Source organism: Notothenia rossii (assembly GCF_949606895.1).
Source record: "Notothenia rossii genome assembly, chromosome: 2".
Lineage (NCBI taxonomy): Eukaryota > Metazoa > Chordata > Actinopteri > Perciformes > Nototheniidae > Notothenia > Notothenia rossii.
Window position 1 is genome coordinate 51,810,157 of NC_136904.1, and position 17,958 is coordinate 51,828,114.

At 46.5% G+C, this 17,958-nt stretch overlaps 2 protein-coding genes across 2 annotated transcripts in view; one reads left to right on the forward strand and one right to left on the reverse strand.

Moving 5' to 3' along the window:
• The window catches only part of abhd17c (abhydrolase domain containing 17C, depalmitoylase), a 40,761-nt gene that overhangs the window by 4,209 nt on the left and 18,594 nt on the right, over positions 1–17,958 (reverse strand). The gene's annotated exons all lie outside the window — the stretch shown is intronic.
• Positions 2,440–4,757, forward strand: LOC307030282 (zinc finger protein 862-like). Its single transcript, XM_079666613.1, has 2 exons — positions 2,440–3,626; positions 3,991–4,757. The coding sequence occupies exons 1-2, from the start codon at positions 2,571–2,573 to the stop codon at positions 4,687–4,689; spliced, it is 1,755 nt and encodes a 584-aa protein (XP_079522739.1). The 5' UTR covers positions 2,440–2,570; the 3' UTR covers positions 4,690–4,757.

Here is a 17,958-nt window from a genome sequence, read left to right on the forward strand (position 1 = left end):
ATCCAGATGGAATAAAACTATTACTTCACAGCTGGGTATACAGACTGACTGAATTATCGCAGAAGTGGCTCTCACACATGCTCTCCCAACATTTGTATTAATATGAGCTCACAGCTACATGGAGCAATGTCTCACCCAGGAGTAAATTAGCCCTGTTACACTGGCAAACGTTTGGTTTGGAGAGACTGACTTCAGGATTCAGAGCGTATCTATGATTGAGGGAAGCGAAGTGGGATGGAGAGTGCGAGAAATAGAGAAAGAGTGTGAGTATGAGGATGAGTACAAAGTCAGCAGTCACAGTGCTTGCAGTTTAGGTTGTTTTGGAGAAAAAGGATACAACTCCTGAAGACCCAGCCCAAGTTCCCGTTGTGTCTTGTTAGCAACCTATTGGTTAAAGCAGGGTTTCTGAATGAACAGCTGTAAGGCCTCGGGCAGGGGTCTGCACCTTTATTATCACAAGAGCCATTTCGCCCCCTTTCCTTTGCCATTTTTTACCTAAAGTATGTATCTGGAGCCGCAAAACATATTTGATAACACAGTTTGTTTCATTTATTCATGAATGACAAATTAAAGGAAACTACTGTTTATTGTTATTTTTGTTATAACAAAAGGAAACACTAAACTCTTTTAGTGTGGAGTAGAAAATACAGGGGCATGTGTGTTGTTGTTTGTTTCTCAGGTGGCGTATTATATTGGTCGTGTTGAACGTAGCTCTGTTCTTTCCACCACGCGGAACCTCCGCCTTGCAAACATTGCATCTGCATACTCCTGACATATTCTCTGTCCCGACTCCGGAATCACCAGCTGAATGTAGCCTCTCGTTAGCTTACTGCTACTATTAGACACTGCGCCATGCCCACTCTGTTGCCAGATTTGAGAGAAATAAGCAACCAGGTCTTGGTTGCTTATTTCTCTCAAATCTTGCAACAGAGTGCCCAAAAGAAGCAACACATACATGATGTTGTGTAATTATAAACCAAAACTAAGGCCTCAGGATGACTTTAACAAGTGAACATGGTCATTTTTGTTTTGTAACATTAAATAAAATAATAAAAATAATTTATTAAAAAAAAATCCCCGATCTTTTTCTTCCGATTCCGATCTTTTGAAAATCACGTGATCGGCTCCGATCCCCGATCAAGTGATCGGATCCGATCACCGATCATGTGATCAGATCATCTCTATAAACTACGCATTCTGGTACACTCTCAGAACAAAATAAATAAATCTATTACTACCCGACATATTAATAATATTTGATGCCATTGTTTGTTTTTCACTTTGTTCCGACAGCTGAACTTGCTGCTCCTCACAGAGAGAAGAGTAAAGAGGAGATAGTCTGTGTGAATTGTTCTGCGACCTGTCAATCAGGGCTCGAGCTTAAGGACCTCCCGTCGTCCCGGGGAAGAAAAAAATAGGGTCGGGGAGGATAAAAAAAAATGTTGGGACGGATTTGGGACGAGAGTTAAAATTAAAATATACCCTGCTAACTCTACTACGAACGGCGATGAAAATGAAACTGACTGCACGTTTTGTTTAGCACACAGTTATTAAAACCTCCTTGTCAACATATACACACGCAAAAAGCATTTAGCAACCCGCAAAATACACACACTCACACACACACAGTACGTAGCTACAGCTGTGCCGTTGGCTGTCAGCCACCCGCACAGCTGTCTGTGATGCCTCAAGCTCAAACACACTCAGAACGTAGCTAGACCCGCAAATTCCTGGCCCGCGAATTCGCGGGTCTAGCTACGTTCCGAGTGTGTGTATTTCGCGGGTTGAGTGATGTACAATAATAAAGGCATCCCGTGGAGGAATTCTGCAATTTTTTACCGTTACATTGAGAAAACGCACAGCAGAACCAGACCCTGGAGCACCGGCCTCAGCCACAGCTGTAACGGGGAATTCAACCCAAGTCAATGAGGTAAGCTTGCCCGTATTAATGTTAACGTTACCAGTTAGTTAACTAACGTTAGACTGATGTATTGTTAACGCTAGCTAACCAGTCAGTAGCCATTTTACACTGAGTGATATGACGATAACGTTACCTTAACTATGAGGAGTCAAAACTCTGCAACAGTTCAGATCATGTTACTAACTTTAACCACTTATTTATTTACTTACTCCTCTTCATCCCCTATGGGTAATAAGGCTGAGATGAGAACTCTCCATCGCATTTAGTCCTTAGCAATATGCTGCGCCTCTCCCCATGTAGGGATGGGTAGTGTGTGAGGGGGTGCCGCGGGGCTGTTTACACACTCGCGGCTGCTGCATGCAACACACACACTCGCGGCTGCTCAAACAAATATGAGGCAAAAAGAAAACGCAAATGGTTGCCGGAGTGGAAGAAAACCTTCCCATTTGCTGAATTTGATGCAGAGACAGGTATGATGTTCTGCAAAAGCTGTCGTGCTTTTCCCAGTCTTGCGAAGGGGAACAACGTTTTTGTTGGTGTGGATGGCGGCAAAATCCGGTTAAAAACACTCCAAGAAAACAGCAAAACGACATCACATTATGACTGCGAAGGTGCTCAGGCTGCAAAAGTAAACCCAAGCGGAACACCCATGGCTTGTGTCCTACAAAAGATGTCAGAGAATGTCAGAGAAAAGATGACAAAGCTATTTAATATAGCTTACTTTGTGGCAAAAGAAGAAGCCCCCTTCACCATGTTTCCAAGCCTAGTTGACTTGCATCTCAAAAATGGTCTGGACCTTGGTGACACTTACAAGAACGACAATGCCTGTCGCACCTTTGTCCAGGCCATAGGTCAATCTATGAAGGATGACCTGGTGGAGAAACTAAAAAACACACACTTCTTCTCTGTCATGTCCGATTCCAGTGTTGACCGATCCGTGAAAGATCAGGAGATGGTCTACTTGACATATGTGGAAGATGGCAAACCTGTCAATCAATTTGTGGACATTGTTTCATTGGAGCATGCCCACAGCCAAGGCATCCTTGACGCAATACTTGTTGGTTTGAGGAATGTGGGCCTGACTGAGCAAGACTTGAAATCCCTGATGGTTGGCTTCGGCTGTGATGGTGCATCTGTGATGATGGGAGTTCACAATGGAGTGGCAGCCAAGCTGAAACAAATGTGTCCCTCAATTGTACCAATCTGGTGTGTGGCTCACAGACTGGAGCTGTCAGCGCTTGGCAGCATCAAATCAGTGCCTCTGCTGGCTGAATTGAAGGAAACACTGAATGGTGTTTCCAAGCACTACTCCCACTCTGCAAAAGCTTCTCGTGAGCTCCATGCACTTGGGAAAGTTATGGGCATAAATATGGTCAAACCAGGTAACATTGATGGGACAAGATGGCTTCCACATATGTCCAGGGCCCTTGAAGGTTTGGTGAAAAACTTCAAAGTTACCATGGTTCACTTTGAGAACCATGCTAGTGATCCGAATGACAGGGAAGCTAGTGCCTTAATGAAAGGGAGAGCACGTGCCATTCATCGGTCCCTGACACAGTACAAGATGGTGATGTTCATTCACTTGGTGTTGGACATTCTTCAGGAGCTGAAGCAGCTCAGCCTGCTGTTTCAGAGGGATGGACTGACCTTGCAGATGGTCTCTGATGGACTACAAACAACAACATTGTCACTTGTAGCCATGCAGGTCAGTAAAGATTTTTTTGATTAATTGTTGAACATTAACAATTGAATATACAAATTGGTAAAACTGGTATTTATATAATCCCTAAATATGAAAAACTATAAAGATATGTCATTTGTTATTATATTATTGAAAAACTGTGGAAGTATTTTGTGCTGTTATTATATAATAAGAAATATTTTAAATGTCAATAATGTACGCCTGGAAGTCTAGACATTATCAACATCATCAGAGTAAATATTCCATATGTTATACACATCTCAAATATTAATTATTATAGTCACAATATAACATACTTTTGAAACGTTTTCATTTTATGGATTACAATGAGTAAAATGTTTTTTCTTTCCTTTTATTACAAACCTAGACAGACCCAGGCCCAAGGCTCCAGAAGGTACTTGATGAGGTTGGACCTGGAAACACCTGGCAGAATGTCCAGCTCAACAGGAGGGAAACGGACAATTCCACCTTCAACTCACTAAAGCTCCGCCTCATTAACGACCTGTGTGGGTTTCTGTCAGCACGCTTTGGGAATCTGGAGACAGGGATTCTGAAGGCAACCTCCACCCTCTTTGATCTGTCTAACTGGCCAGAAGACACAGCTGAACTGACGACATTTGGCAATGCGGAGCTCATTGAATTAATGGAGCATTTCCAATCCATCCTTGCAGAATGCGAGGACTTTACTTCTGGAGAGGCAGCTAAGAGAGAGTGGCTTGACCTGAAAGTCCTCGTACAGCGTCACTACAGGCACATTGAACCCCAGGTGCTGTGGCAGAGGCTACTTACGGGTGCTATTGGAAGGGAAGACCAGTTTAAGCAAATGAAGGTCATAGTGCAGATCACACAAGTGCTCCCCATGAGTTCATCTTGCTGCGAGCGTGGATTCTCCAGCATGAAGAGAATTAAGTCAGACTGGAGGTCTTGCTTGTCTAACGAGATGCTTAGCTTCCTCCTGCACATCTCAGTTCATGGCCCTCCTGCACAGCAATTCAATGCAGAGAAAGCGGTCACCAAGTGGTGGAGTAGTGGCTGCAGGAACAGAAGGCCCCAGTTCCAAGACTAATTAATGTGTCAAGGTCTCCTGACTGTGTTACAGTCATCCTGGTTACTGGTTACTCTGGGTTCTGTCTTCAGGACAGTGTTGGATTTTTGTTAATTGGATGGGACTTGACTGGATTACATTTGGAGTAAATTTCTTGTTTGTGTGTTTTTAAAATATATTATTTTTTTATGTGTTTGACCGATTCACTAAAATAAAAAGGTTGATGAATTATCATCTAATGATTTGTATGATGTTGTATTTATGTTAAAGGTAACTTTGAATGATTTTAACTAATGATAATATAGAAAAACTAATATTTTAAATTCGGGACGGTCCACATAAATTTCGGGACGGCTTAGATTGTATTTCGGGACGGTTCCGGGAGGATGGGGAAAAAAGTTAGTCGAGAGCCCTGCTGTCAATCATCAGACCAGGGGTCATATTTCATTATGTGTTCATTTTTATCTGAAGTTGTACCCATGGATGTATAAAGAGTAGTTCTACTGCAAAGTTATTCTCCGTGGGGACTTCTGGCAACAATCATGATTCCGATTGGCGAGAAGACTCGAAAAAACATCAGGAAAGATGTTTTATTGAGAAGATGATCACTACGTGACAGAAGTTTTCAAAACCGCTTATGGTCTCCGGTACTTCCGGTCCAACGCCTACTGCGTGTACAGCTTTAGAAAATCGGGCATTCAAAAAAAAAGATTTGTTTTTTTTCCAATTTGTTTTTCTTCACTCACACATCTGCGACCCACTTGAAACGGGGTCGCGACCCACCAGTTGAGAACCACTGTGTTAAATATTAGCTTTAACTGACCTATCCCCCTGGGTCCCAGCCCATTGAAAATGTCCACTGTATTGGACATTTTGTTAACATGCATCTCCTTATACTAGGGGGAGAAGACGACAGCCTCCACGCGGCCTCCCCTGCAAGTAACGAGAGATGGTGAAAGACCAGCTCGTGAAACCAATGTCGCCACCCAATCATCGTCAACCTGGCAGACCAAGGCGTAAAAGGTCGGGGGGATGCAAGCCCACGCCAGGACGGGTATCCATCCCGACGGTCGACCACCAAGGTCTGGCAGTGTTCCAGCTAAACGTCGAGGGCCTCACCAATGCCAAACTCGAGATCATACGCCACCTCGCCGACTCCCACAAGGTTGCAGCCGTCCTCCTACAGGAAACCCACTGTATGGCTGAAGACACCCTAAAGCTGCCCGGGTTCCACCTCGCTGGTTCCATCCTCAGCAGACATCACGGTATTGCGACTTTTGTGAGGTCTGATCTTGGGTGGATAGCCACTGGCCAATCTCCACCAAATGCCAGCGTTGAATGGCTGTCCACCAGGATACAGGCAACATCTGTCGTAAATGTGTACAAGCCTCCACCATCTACACTGACCGTGTCGGCCCTCCCGCTTGTCCAGGCATCTGCCATCTATGCAGGGGACTTTAACTGCCAGCACACTGACTGGGGATACTTCCACACGACACCAGACGGAGAGACGCGTGGGCCTCCAACGCCAATGCCCAGCTCTTGTTCGACCCTAAAGAGCCACCAAGTTTCCACTCTTCAAGATGGAACACCTTCACCAACCCAGACCTCGCATTTGCTGTATGCCACAACAGTGACCCAATCCCAGAGAGACAGGTTATCGATAGGTTCCCCCGGTCACACCACCGACCGTCTGTCATCAAAGCCCCCTCACTGGTGCAGCCGGTAGAAGGTAAACCTGCCCGTAGGTGGAACTTCCGGAAGGCCAACTGGCAGGCATTCACCGCGGAGACAGAGAGAACATCAGCCAGCCTCCCGGACCCAGACATCACTGATGTGGACTCAGCATATGCAGCCTTCTGCAAAGTGCTTCTAAGTGCAGCAAAGAAAACAATCCCTCGCGGCTACAATGCGAGCTACATCCCGGGCTGGGACGAAGAGTGCAACCACCTCCTGCGCGAACATCAGCAGGCTGGCTCAAGGGAGGATGTGGACACGACTGCAACGGCACTACTCCACAAGCTGGACGCCACCCGAAGGGCCAGATGGACTGAAATTGTTGAGTCAATCGATTTCACCCATTCCAGCCGTAAGGCGTGGCAGATTATTAACCAGCTCACTGGCAGGAAAACAACACCCCCCAAGTGCCCTGTGACAGCAGATGCCATTGCAGCCCAGCTCCTGAAGAACAGCCAATTCCAAGGTGCAGACAAGAACTTCGCCCGCTTTACGCTGCGCGAGGTATCTTCCATCTCTAGGGCACCCAGTGTCGATGCTGACATCTCCGGGGAATTTACAACAGCTGAACTTAGGGCGGCCATTAGCAACCTTAGGCAAGGCAAGTCCCCGGGGCATGATAATATCCATCCGGAGTTCATGACCCACCAGAGTGAGACAACATTTGCCTGGCTCTGCTCCTTTTTTACATCCTGCTTCCAGAGGTCCAAACTGCCGAAGACCTGGCGCCGTGCTGTTGTTATCGCTCTGCTGAAACCAGGCAAAACTGCGGAAGACCCCAAGGCCTACAGACCCATCTCGCTGCTCTGCGTCCCATTAAAGATTCTGGAGAGGATGATCCTCAGCCGCATAGAGCCAGTAGTAGACCCACAGCTTCCAAGGGAACAGGCTGGTTTCCGGCGGGGCAGATCAACAGTAGATCAAGTAACCCTGCTCACCCAGGACATCGAGGACAGCTTTCAGGCCAAAGACAAAGCTGGGGTAGTGTTGCTTGACCTAACGGCCGCATATGACACCGTCTGGCACCGTGGACTTCACCTGAAGCTGCTGAGGACAATCCCAGACCGGCATATGGTGAAGTTCCTAATGGAGATGCTGTCCAACCGCAGCTTCATCCTTCGGACCAGCGATGGCCAGCGAAGCAGACTGAGAAGATTGAGGAACGGGGTGCCACAGGGGTCTGTCCTCTCACCACTGCTGTTTAACATCTATATCCACGACCTCCCGGAGATAACATCCAGAAAATATGGTTACGCGGATGATCTGGCCATCATGCTGCGTCAACCAACATGGTCAGCGGTGGAACAGGGTCTCAACCAGGACATGGGCATCTTGGCTGCCTACATGCGCATGTGGCGTCTGCAGCTCAGTACTGGGAAGACTGTGTCGGCCGCATACCACCTGTGCAACAGAGAGGCAAAAAGGGAACTATCGGTGTCCATTGACAACAAACGTTTGGAGCACCAACTAGCCCCCAAGTACCTTGGTGTTCGGCTGGACAGGACATTGTCCTATAAACAACACCTGGAAGAAGTGAGAGCCAAAGTGACAGCAAGGGTCTCGCTTATCCGCCGCCTCGCTGGTACAACCTGGGGTGCCTCCGCCAGGACGCTACGAATATCCACACAAGCCCTGGTGTTCTCTGCTGCCGAATATTGTGCCCCAGTCTGGTGTAGAAGCCCACATGTGAAGAAGATTGATCCTGTCATTAACAACGCCCTTCGGATCATAACTGGTTGCCTGAAGCCCACCCCCGTGTCCTACCTGCCAGTCCTAGCGGGAATTGCCCCGGCCGGCCTCCGACGAGAGGCCGCTACCCTTGCACTTGCAAGGAAAGCCCAAGAACATGACTGGCATATCCTGCATGAAACCACAACTAAGGCAGCGACCCCACGCAGACTCAAGTCCCGTCACCCCTACAACAGGAGAGCACAAGAGATGCTTGGTTCCATCCCTGAGGACCTGTCTACAAGGGCATGGTTAGCAACTTCCTGGAAGCAGGAATGGGAGTCGGCTGAGCTCACACGTCTGCACCATCACATCCAAGACCCGGGAGATGGAGTCGAAGGAGAACATCTACCACGCCGGCACTGGACCCTACTGAACCGCCTCCGTACTAGGGTTGGTCGTTTCAAATCATCAATGAAGGAGTGGGGCCTGGCAGACAGCGCAGTATGCGAGTGTGGCGAGCCTGAGCAGACTGCCGACCACATAATCACCACCTGTCCTCTGTACAGACCTCCTGCAGAGGCTGGCCTCTTCGAAGTGGGACCAGAGACGAGAGCGTTGCTTTGTGACACTGAGCTGGACATATGACGACGATACACGAAAGAGAGAGAGAGAGGGGTGTAACGGTATCCGTATTCGTCCCGATCCCGTCACTGTTCGGACGTCACGGTTCGGCACATGCAGTCCCACGACGAATACGCCTTTTTTTATGAAAGGAAAAAAGTCTGTCAACCAGGGTAGTATCCATTACACTATATATAATCCAGGGGGCGGTATTGCGCCTAAAAGCTGTTTGCCTGCCGCCCTTAAGGCCCAGATACACCGGCCCGAAATCGGCAGTAAATGTGAGTCGGGCCGAACATAAGCGTGGGCACGCCCTATTCGGAGTGGTGTGCGCCGAACCGTTGGGTCTTTTCTGCCGACCTGACGCCTTTTCTTGCCGATTCAACATGTTGAATCGGCGTCGGGAACACCAGGGATAACACTGATTGGCTGTTCAGCTAGCGAATCAGTGCATGAGAAGCGTTAACGGAAGTGAGGGAGGTAAACAAATGATTTAAAATGGAAGGCTATTTCAACTCATCGGTTTATAGAGCTCCTATTCGTTTATGTTTTCAATGGACGAGAGTGAAAATGGAAAGAAAAACGCTATTTGTTGTTTGTTTATATCACGGAGTCTGTTCTTCTTCTCTGTCTTCCGGTTGTTGCCTCTTTTGAATGATGAATACACACTACCGCCGCCTGCTGGTAAGGAGAGTTATTGCCACTCACGCATACGCAGTTCATGCGTGCTTGGCTCGGATTTGCGGTGTGTTCCAGTGCGCTAAGTCGGCAAATACGCAGGAGAGTCCGGCGACGCAGCAGTCGGTGTCGGCGACTTCTCAGGTGACAGGCCGGTGTATCTGGGCCATTAAACAACAGATGAAGAACAAGAAGAAAACACAACAAAACAAACAAAATACAAGAAGAAGAGAAGTTAGTATGGCGATTTCAGATAACGCACAGGAGCTAGAAGACCCAACTGCTTCTTTTAAAACAGCTGTGTGGGAACATTTCGGGTTCATCATTCAATCATTGAAATGTCTGTGGGTTTTGGCCTTACGCTGTGCGCACTCCCGCGAGGTACAGTGGGCATGCATAACACGGCGTCAACAGTTCACGAGCGTGCGCCCCGCCCCCCGTTGACAGTTCACGACTGTGCTCTCCCCCCGGATGACAGTTCTCTCTCTTCCCCCCCCCCTCGAGTTCAGGGCGTCCCGAGCTGAATAAGGGCGTCAAATTACGGCAAGACGCCCCCCTGGCGGAAACGCTGGTGAGCGGACTTTAGAGGTAGACACTCCTCCAACTCTTTGCAGCAGCACATTTTCCTCTAAACTCCGCTCACCTTAGACTGGAGCTGCTGTTGTATCAGCTGCTCACAGCCTGTTTAAAAAGGGGTTATTTAGCCTTGAAGCTTGCAACAACCACAATGGTTAGATTACCAGAGCTGGGGTGACCTTTGAGGTAGACCAGCTATTGTCATTGTAGTTTCTTTAATCTCAAACAATACTGCGTCACAGTATTATTATTTATACATGACTAAGTAAAACTGGTCCACTATTTTGTTACCAGGAATTATGTTTGTCATGTATTAAATACTAGTTTTGCCGAACTGATGCAACAGTAAACACTTTGTTTTAACATTAAAAGCCAACCTATACAAGGGAGGCTGGAGAACATTAAATGATTCTGGAAGTTATATCCAGGATCGCTGAATTATTCAAACAATCAGTGCTGTGGAAACAGACACCGTACTGATTGTATTAAAGGTCCCTTGTCATGGCCATTTCTACTGATCATAATTCCATTGTTGAGGTCTACTAGAATAGATTTACATTGTTTTCCAAACTCACATTGGTTTCTCATACAGCATCTGTGTATAGTATGTGTATTCACTCTCTGTCCTAAACAGGTTGTTGGAGCTCCTGCCCCCCCCCCCCCCCTCCCTATGAGCCCACTGTGCTCTGATTGGTCAGCTCGCCCACTCTTATCTGATTAGATCACCACTGTTACAGAGGAACATCAGTGATTATGTGTTACAATGGCGTTAGCAACCAGAATATGACACCAGTAATGACAAACCTATGAGAATGCTGCGTGGGGTCTGGGTGCCGTGTTGGCGGGACGTTGCGCGGCTCGCTGCTGTGAGGAGCGGACAGTGTGAGCTGGGTTAATTTCCTGCTTGCTGCGTGGGGTCTGCGAGACATCACGAATGGACGCGGGAAGGAGGGGATGCCGAGGGGGCTGCAGCACCCCCATCTGCGAGGCTCCACTAGCACCCGCACCCCCAAACGCGGCGCACCTACAGTGTAAGCACGCCACAGTTGCCGCTGCGAGGCTCCACTAGCATTTTTGTGTTAATCACTTAATAGAATTATAGCCCAAGTTCTCTCTGCCACTGATGTAAATTATGGCCCCAGCCTGTATGTCCCTATCTCTTCCCTTACTTGCATGGATACATTGTGCTGTTCATTTAAAGGTAGGGTAGGTAATTCACTTCAGAAACACTTTGTTATATTCCATGGAATGCTCTTAACATCCCGATAGCAATGAATACATTAAATGCTTTGACAATAAATATATACAAATATTTCATCTGTGGAATCCATGGCGCTGTAAAAAGCACGTCCAATTATCTGCCCCGGCCCGGCTAAAATAACTGGATGGCCTACCTAACTGCCAGCCTTCCATCTCGTGCACAAACTTATCTCGTGGCCTCATTGGTCATGTGCACGTTTGTGTGTGTTGGAGGAGGGGCTCTGTAAGGAAGTCTGAAGGAAGGGGCAGATTTTTTTCGGTTGTGTACTTTCAAATTGTAGTGCACTCGAGCTGGTTTCTCCATTCTTACCTACCCTACCTTTAAAGCAAATGTAATGAACGACACAGAACAATTTTCGTGCGGAATTCTGGCCCTCGGGCATGTGTATAGAGCAGGGGTCGGCAACCTTTTTGATATGAAGTGCCATTTTAAAAAAAAATTGTTATCAGCGTGCCGACGATCGAGAATTATCAACGGGGGGGGGGGGGGGGGGGGGGTTGAGGAGCTTGACGCTCGTGAACTATCAGCCGGAGGGCGGGGGGAGCCTCGCTGCGGGGAAGCAGTGTGTGGACCTGTCAACGAAACTTACACATTTAAATAATTGGTTTAAACGGCATAATAATAAGCGTCTTTGAGTTTCATGAAAAGCGCTATAAAATTCCCATGTATTATTATTATTATTATTAATAAGGACAATCGTCCGTTCTGTGATTCTCCAGAACACACATGTTATGATATTAGGGTCATGCAGAGAGAGATGAGATCGCTGTCCCTTCAAGAGAGAGAGAGAGAAAGATAGAGAGGGGTGTGGCTTGTGCGTGTGTGTGTGGATGGTAGAGCGACAGTGAGGGAACGTGTGTATGTTTCTGGAAGTGAAAGGAGGCAGCAGAAAAACAGAGACTGGGATGTATTTTGTGAAACAGAAGAACAGCTAAATAAATGCAACGGCCTCCCAAGAAGAGCTCGCCTCTCTCCAGTCATTTAAGCTAAAGTGGGTTATTGAACCTGAAGCTTGTTGCTTCTGCCAGGGGCGGACTGGCCGTCGGGACGAATCCCGATCGGCCGGTACTGAAGTGGGCCGGTCGGACGATGTGTGCCGGCCGGTAACCGGAAGGGCTCGACCGGAAGCACTATTTAGACACCCCGGGCCAGCATAACGTACTTTGCCCGCTCGGGACACTAAAAATATTGCTTTAAAAAAATGGTCCTGTGGTATTGGTATTTTGACTAGCAATTTAGTTAAATTGTTTCGTTTATCAACGCTACAACATAGCGTTGTGAGTCGGTTGTCGTTGTTGGGTGAAAAGCAAACAGCTGTTTGCTGCGGAGCACAGCGCGAGCAGGCTCCCGTGAGCACGCTCCTTCACTACAGACTATTGCGTGACCTAACAATTCGCCAAAATGTTTTTAATACCAGCGGTAACCGGCCAAGCGCAGGGCAAAAACAATCATCAAATAAAATAAAGTAACCGGAGGAGTTAAAGGAGAGTGACAGGGAGCATGAGAAGAAGAGGGAGAGAAAGTCTCGGCCAGCTTGATCGATGGAGTTTGACTTCTAGTGGTGCAGTGACGCATCCTAAAACCCTTTCATAATCTATTGATTAGATTTATGATTCGAAAATGATAAAAGTAGGGTATACATGTGGATATTATCCGGCTGAACAAAACGTGCATTTATCAAACAGGTTTGTTTTCCACAGACCTTATTTCCAGCTATTTTCCAAAACCCTGTGGAGAAATCCCATTGCTTTTTGTCGAGGGAACCAGCAGTTTACTTCCTGGTTTTAGGACGCGTCACTGTACCTCTCAATACGATGCCAATATAAACAAGGTCTTCTGTCGGCTCTGTACATCAATACCGACCTATGCTGACAAGTAAGTGAAGAGTAGACAATATAAAGCAGGTGTCTCAGACTCCAGGCCCGCGGGCCACGACAGTTTCTCATGGCCCCTTTGTTGATATCATGTAATAGTGTTAATCTGGCCCGCGCGTTTACGTTTGCGCTTTATATTTCAATTTTATTTTTCCCGCTGCTGCTGCTGGCAGGGAAGTGCTGCGCGGAGTTCCCTCGCCCCTCCCCCCTCCGAGGGAACTCGGCCACACGTCAATCAAATGCGCGCAGCAGAATCAATCCAGAGTGATCCAAAAGTGACACAGAGTGGAAGCAAAATATATCGCCATGTCTTCATCAAAACTTTCAGGGAAAAGAAAAATCGATGATGACCACAGAATATTTCAGTAGAAGTGGGAGACTGAATATTTTTTGGTTGAGTACAGGGGAAACGCAACGTGCCTTATATGCACAGAGAATCGCTGTATACAAGGAGTATAACGTCAAACGTCACTACTCAACTAAACATGCAGAGTATGCAAAATACCTGGGAGATGAGAGAGAGAAAAAAGTCACAGAGCTAAAAAAAATTCTATGGAAGCAACAAAATCTCTTCAAGAAAGGAAGCAATGAGGCTGATTTAGCAGTCGAAGCTAGCTATGTGGTGAGTGACATGATTGCTAGGGCGGGAAAGCCGTTTACGGAAGGCGAGTTTGTAAAAAAGATGCATGTTGCAGGCTGCAAGTATAGTCTGTCCGGAAAAGAAGGGTCAGTTCAACAAAATCAGCCTGTCAGCTAACACAGTGGCAGAGCGCATTTCTGACTTATCAAGTGACATATATGATCAGCCGTGCGACAAAGCCAAACTTTTCCGTGCATACTCTGTGGCTCTTGATGAGAGCACAGACATCACTGACACCGCTCAGCTCGCAATGTATGTCCGTGGTGTTGATGACAATTTTGAAGTGACAGAGGAGTTGTTTACAGTGAAACCAATGCATGGCCAGACCACCGCTCAGGAGATATTTCAGCAACCATTGATGCCATTGCGGATATCGGTCTGCAATGGAAGAGGTTTGTTGGAATTACGACGGACGGAGCGCCATCAATGACAGGGAGAAAAAACGGGCTGGTGGCACTTGTTCAAAGAAAACTGGAGGAGGAGGGTGTGGAGGAGGCTATTGCTCTGCACTGCATTATCCATCAGCAGGCCCTTTGCAGCAAATGCTTGAAGTTTGACAATGTGATGTCTGTCGTTGTGAAATGCATCAACCATATCAGATCCAGGGGCTTAAAGCACCGCCAGTTCCGTGCTTTTTTGGAGGAAATTGAGTCAGAATATGAGAATGTGCTCTACTTCACAGAGGTACGTTGGCTCAGCAGGGGAAACGTCCTGAAGAGGTTTTTTGAGTTGATAACAGAACTCAAAAGTATTCATGCTGGAGAAGGGTGGGATGGCTGTTCCCGAGATGAGTGATCCCAAATGGCTCATGGACTTAGCTTTTTTTTGTTGACATCACGCAGGAGCTGAATGCTCTGAATAAGAAGTTGCAGGGCCAGAGCCAGCTTGTTAGTGCAGCATATGACAATGTCAGAGCATTCTCTACAAAACTGATGTTATGGAAAGCCCAGCTCCCTCAGAAAAACCTCTGCCATTTCCCAGCATGCAAGGCTCTCATGGACAGGGGCACAGCATTCAGTGGTGAGAAGTGAAGCTACAGGAGGAATTCGATCAGCGGTTTGCAGACTTCAAGACACACAGAGCCACTTTCCAAATGTTTGCAGACCCCTTCTCCTTTGATGTGGAAAATGCCCCTGGTGTGCTTCAAATGGAGCTCATCGGCCTGCAGTGCAATTCTGAGCTCAAAGCCAAGTTCAGGGAGGTGAATGGGAAAGCAGACAAGCTTGGACAGTTCATGAGAGAATTGCCCCCCTCCTTCCCTGAGATTTCCAGGATGTTCAAGCGGACCATGTCCCTTTTTGGGAGCACATATATGTGTGAACAGCTCTTCTCCACCATGAACTTCAATAAGTCAAAGTACAGGTCCAGACTTACTGATGCACATCTTCAAACCATACTGAGGGTTTCAACTGCTTCCTCCCTCAAACCAAATGTGGCTCAGCTGTGTGAGAGGAAGCGCTGCCAGGTCTCTACCAGCAAGGAGTAGGCAAGAAAGACATAGTTATGTTGTGAAGAACAGTTCATGTTAAGAAGATGTTGAAGAACTGTTAATGTTGTATTTTTTAATAAATGTTTTGCGGAATACTTGAAGCGGCCCAGACTTGCCCAGACTCTACGTCCAGCGGCCCCCAGGTAAATTGAGTCTGAGACCCCTGATATAAAGGTATTGGCTTTAGGGAAATGTCCCAGCAGTTTAGGATAATGAAGGTTCTAATCTAATCAATTACATTGCCATTACATTTCTAACTCCTAATGACAGGAAGGCAGAAAGCGCTTTATACAAATAATAATACTCATAATAATAGCAGACATTTTTTAACAATGACCACAATATCATTATTTTAATAAACCAAATATGAACAATTGAGGAAAAGGATGAAGAACTGATGATTCAAGTAGTAATGTAGTTAGTGCATAAATTACTATTGCAACAAATGTGTTAATTTTCTTCATTATTAGTCGATTTTTTTTTGGACGAATGCTCCGGGCCAGTGGTTACAATGGTGGGGCCAGTGATAATACAAGTCCACCGGCCCAGAGGGCCAGTGGCATTTTACCCTTAATGTCTACCTCTGCGGTAAGTCACCCCCCCCCTGTCGACAATTTACTAGCGGTATTTACTTGCGGTACCGCGGTGGGCCGGCGGTACCGAAGTGGGCCAGTCGAGAGTCCCGGGCTGATTTGTAGTCCCAGTCCGCCCCTGGCTTCTGCCCTCCTCGACTACGGTCTGGGAGCCGACAGGAAAGTTCAACACACAGATGGCCAGTCCCCCCCTTTGTAGCATATTATTTCGATGAGCAGATCGCCACTGGGCTTTCAACTAAAGACACAGCCATGCAAAAACTGCGGCATTTGTACAGCTCCTTATGGGTAGGCCTACTGCAATTTGTGAAGTGCTTTCCTCTGTGGTGAAACGATCAGCACTGCACCACGGAGGAAAGCGGCAGAAAGTCATCTGGAGTTAAAGAGAGCGGGGCTGCGTTGCGTGCATGGCTTCCTTCTGCAGGTAGACGCGCTCTTGCGGCGGTCTCGTTCAGGATTCGAAAATAAAATTGAAATATTATTGCACACTTATTCCAATTATTCCTAGTGTGCCACTGGTTACGGTGCCGCGTGCCAGGGGTTGCCGACCCCTGGTATAGAGTGAGGACGGAGTTTTTAAATTCTATCCATCTGAAACTAAGATTTCCAGTTGTGCCAGGACTTTTTCTGAAACTGCAACCTGGAGACATATCATTTAGTTATTCTTGTTTTGGACCTTGACATATGTCCTGTCTCTGCTCCCAGAAACAGTGTAGACTAGGGCTGCTCAATTAATCGTATTTTAATCGCAATTACGATTATGGTTTGCAACGATTACGTTGTTATTTTATTTATAATTTTTTTTTAAATGTTATTGGTTTTTCAGTTCAGTTATACTTAAAGTTCAGGGTAATCAACTGTTAAAAACATACTGTTCAAATTGTTTTTCTCCAATAAATTGATGTTTTCAAAGTAAATGGATAATCGTTTTTTATAATCGTGATATCAATTATTGACCCAAAAAATCGATATTATGATTTTTGACATAATCGAGCAGCCCTATTGTAGACTAGCTCTTACTAGCTCGTCTGACTAGCTTCACCGCCCATTCACCTTGGAAAGAATCTCATTCAGAGTGTTGACTCAAAAATATGTAGCAACTGTGAATAACAACCATGAACAACTCTGCATCTGATATGGGCTGAACAGAAAACAAGAAGTGGGCCAAACCCCAGCATCACGCTTCATTAAAGAGCTGCTGCTGTCACTGCTGTGCTCCTGCTGCTCTCTGCAGAGGACATCTCATCCCCCCCACTCACACTCCATTATGATAACAGAAACGGAAAACAAGACAACTTCCAGGGAAAACGTGGCATGACTAAAATGATGAGTGTACTAATTTAAAAAATGTATCGAGTTGGTATCTTTTTAATTTGCAAGGGCATGCCCCCATTCGTCATTTCAAACTCTTAATTCCAAAAACGTCATGTCTGACAACATTTGTGGCAGGACTTAGCTTGGGTGGGTGGTCTGTTCAGGTTCTGACCAGACCAGTATCTTTTTAATTTGCAAGGGCATGACCCCATTCGTAATTTCAAACTCTTAATTCCAAAAACGTCATGTCGTACAACATTTGTGGCAGGACTTAGCTTGGGTGGGTGGTCTGTTCAGGTTCTGACCAGACCAGTTTGGAGACTGCTGCCCACTTTAAATAACGTTAAATGCGGAAATTACATTTTGACTGTGTGTTATTAAGTCCTCTGTTCCAACTACATTTAAAAACAGAGCCTTCTCATTTAGCATGCTAACTGTTAGTGCGTCAGCATACATGTCAAGACAAAGTGGTTTTTGTCATGCACAGGGGCGGCGGGTACTGTAGGCTAGGGAAGGCTAAGCCTTCCCAAATATTTTTGTCACTGCTTGGTAAAAGAAAAATATAATGTATAATGTGTGTGTCTTTGACATTAGCGCTGCTATGCAGCCACCTGTGCCCTGTACTACGAAGCCAGTTCAACAGACCCTGGATACGTTTGAGTTATGATATCTTAACTAACCCTAACAAACGCGCTCTCGCAAAGCGGTCCTAAGACGCTGGATATCAACTCGGTAAATCAAGCCAGGGTTTCTCTCTCCAGCTGAGAGCGCGTTCACGTGAAAGGGGCGGGGTTAGCAACATTTGACCAATCACAAACAGGGACAAGAGTAGCCTA

What these genes read in the sequence shown, in the direction of transcription:
- LOC307030282 (XM_079666613.1), top strand. Translation starts at nt 2,571, where the DNA reads ATGGCTTGTGTCCTACAAAAGATGTCAGAGAATGTCAGAGAAAAGATG. An exon ending in TGTCACTTGTAGCCATGCAG is followed by an intron (nt 3,627 to 3,990) that starts GTCAGTAAAGAT and finishes TTACAAACCTAG; the next exon opens with ACAGACCCAGGCCCAAGGCT.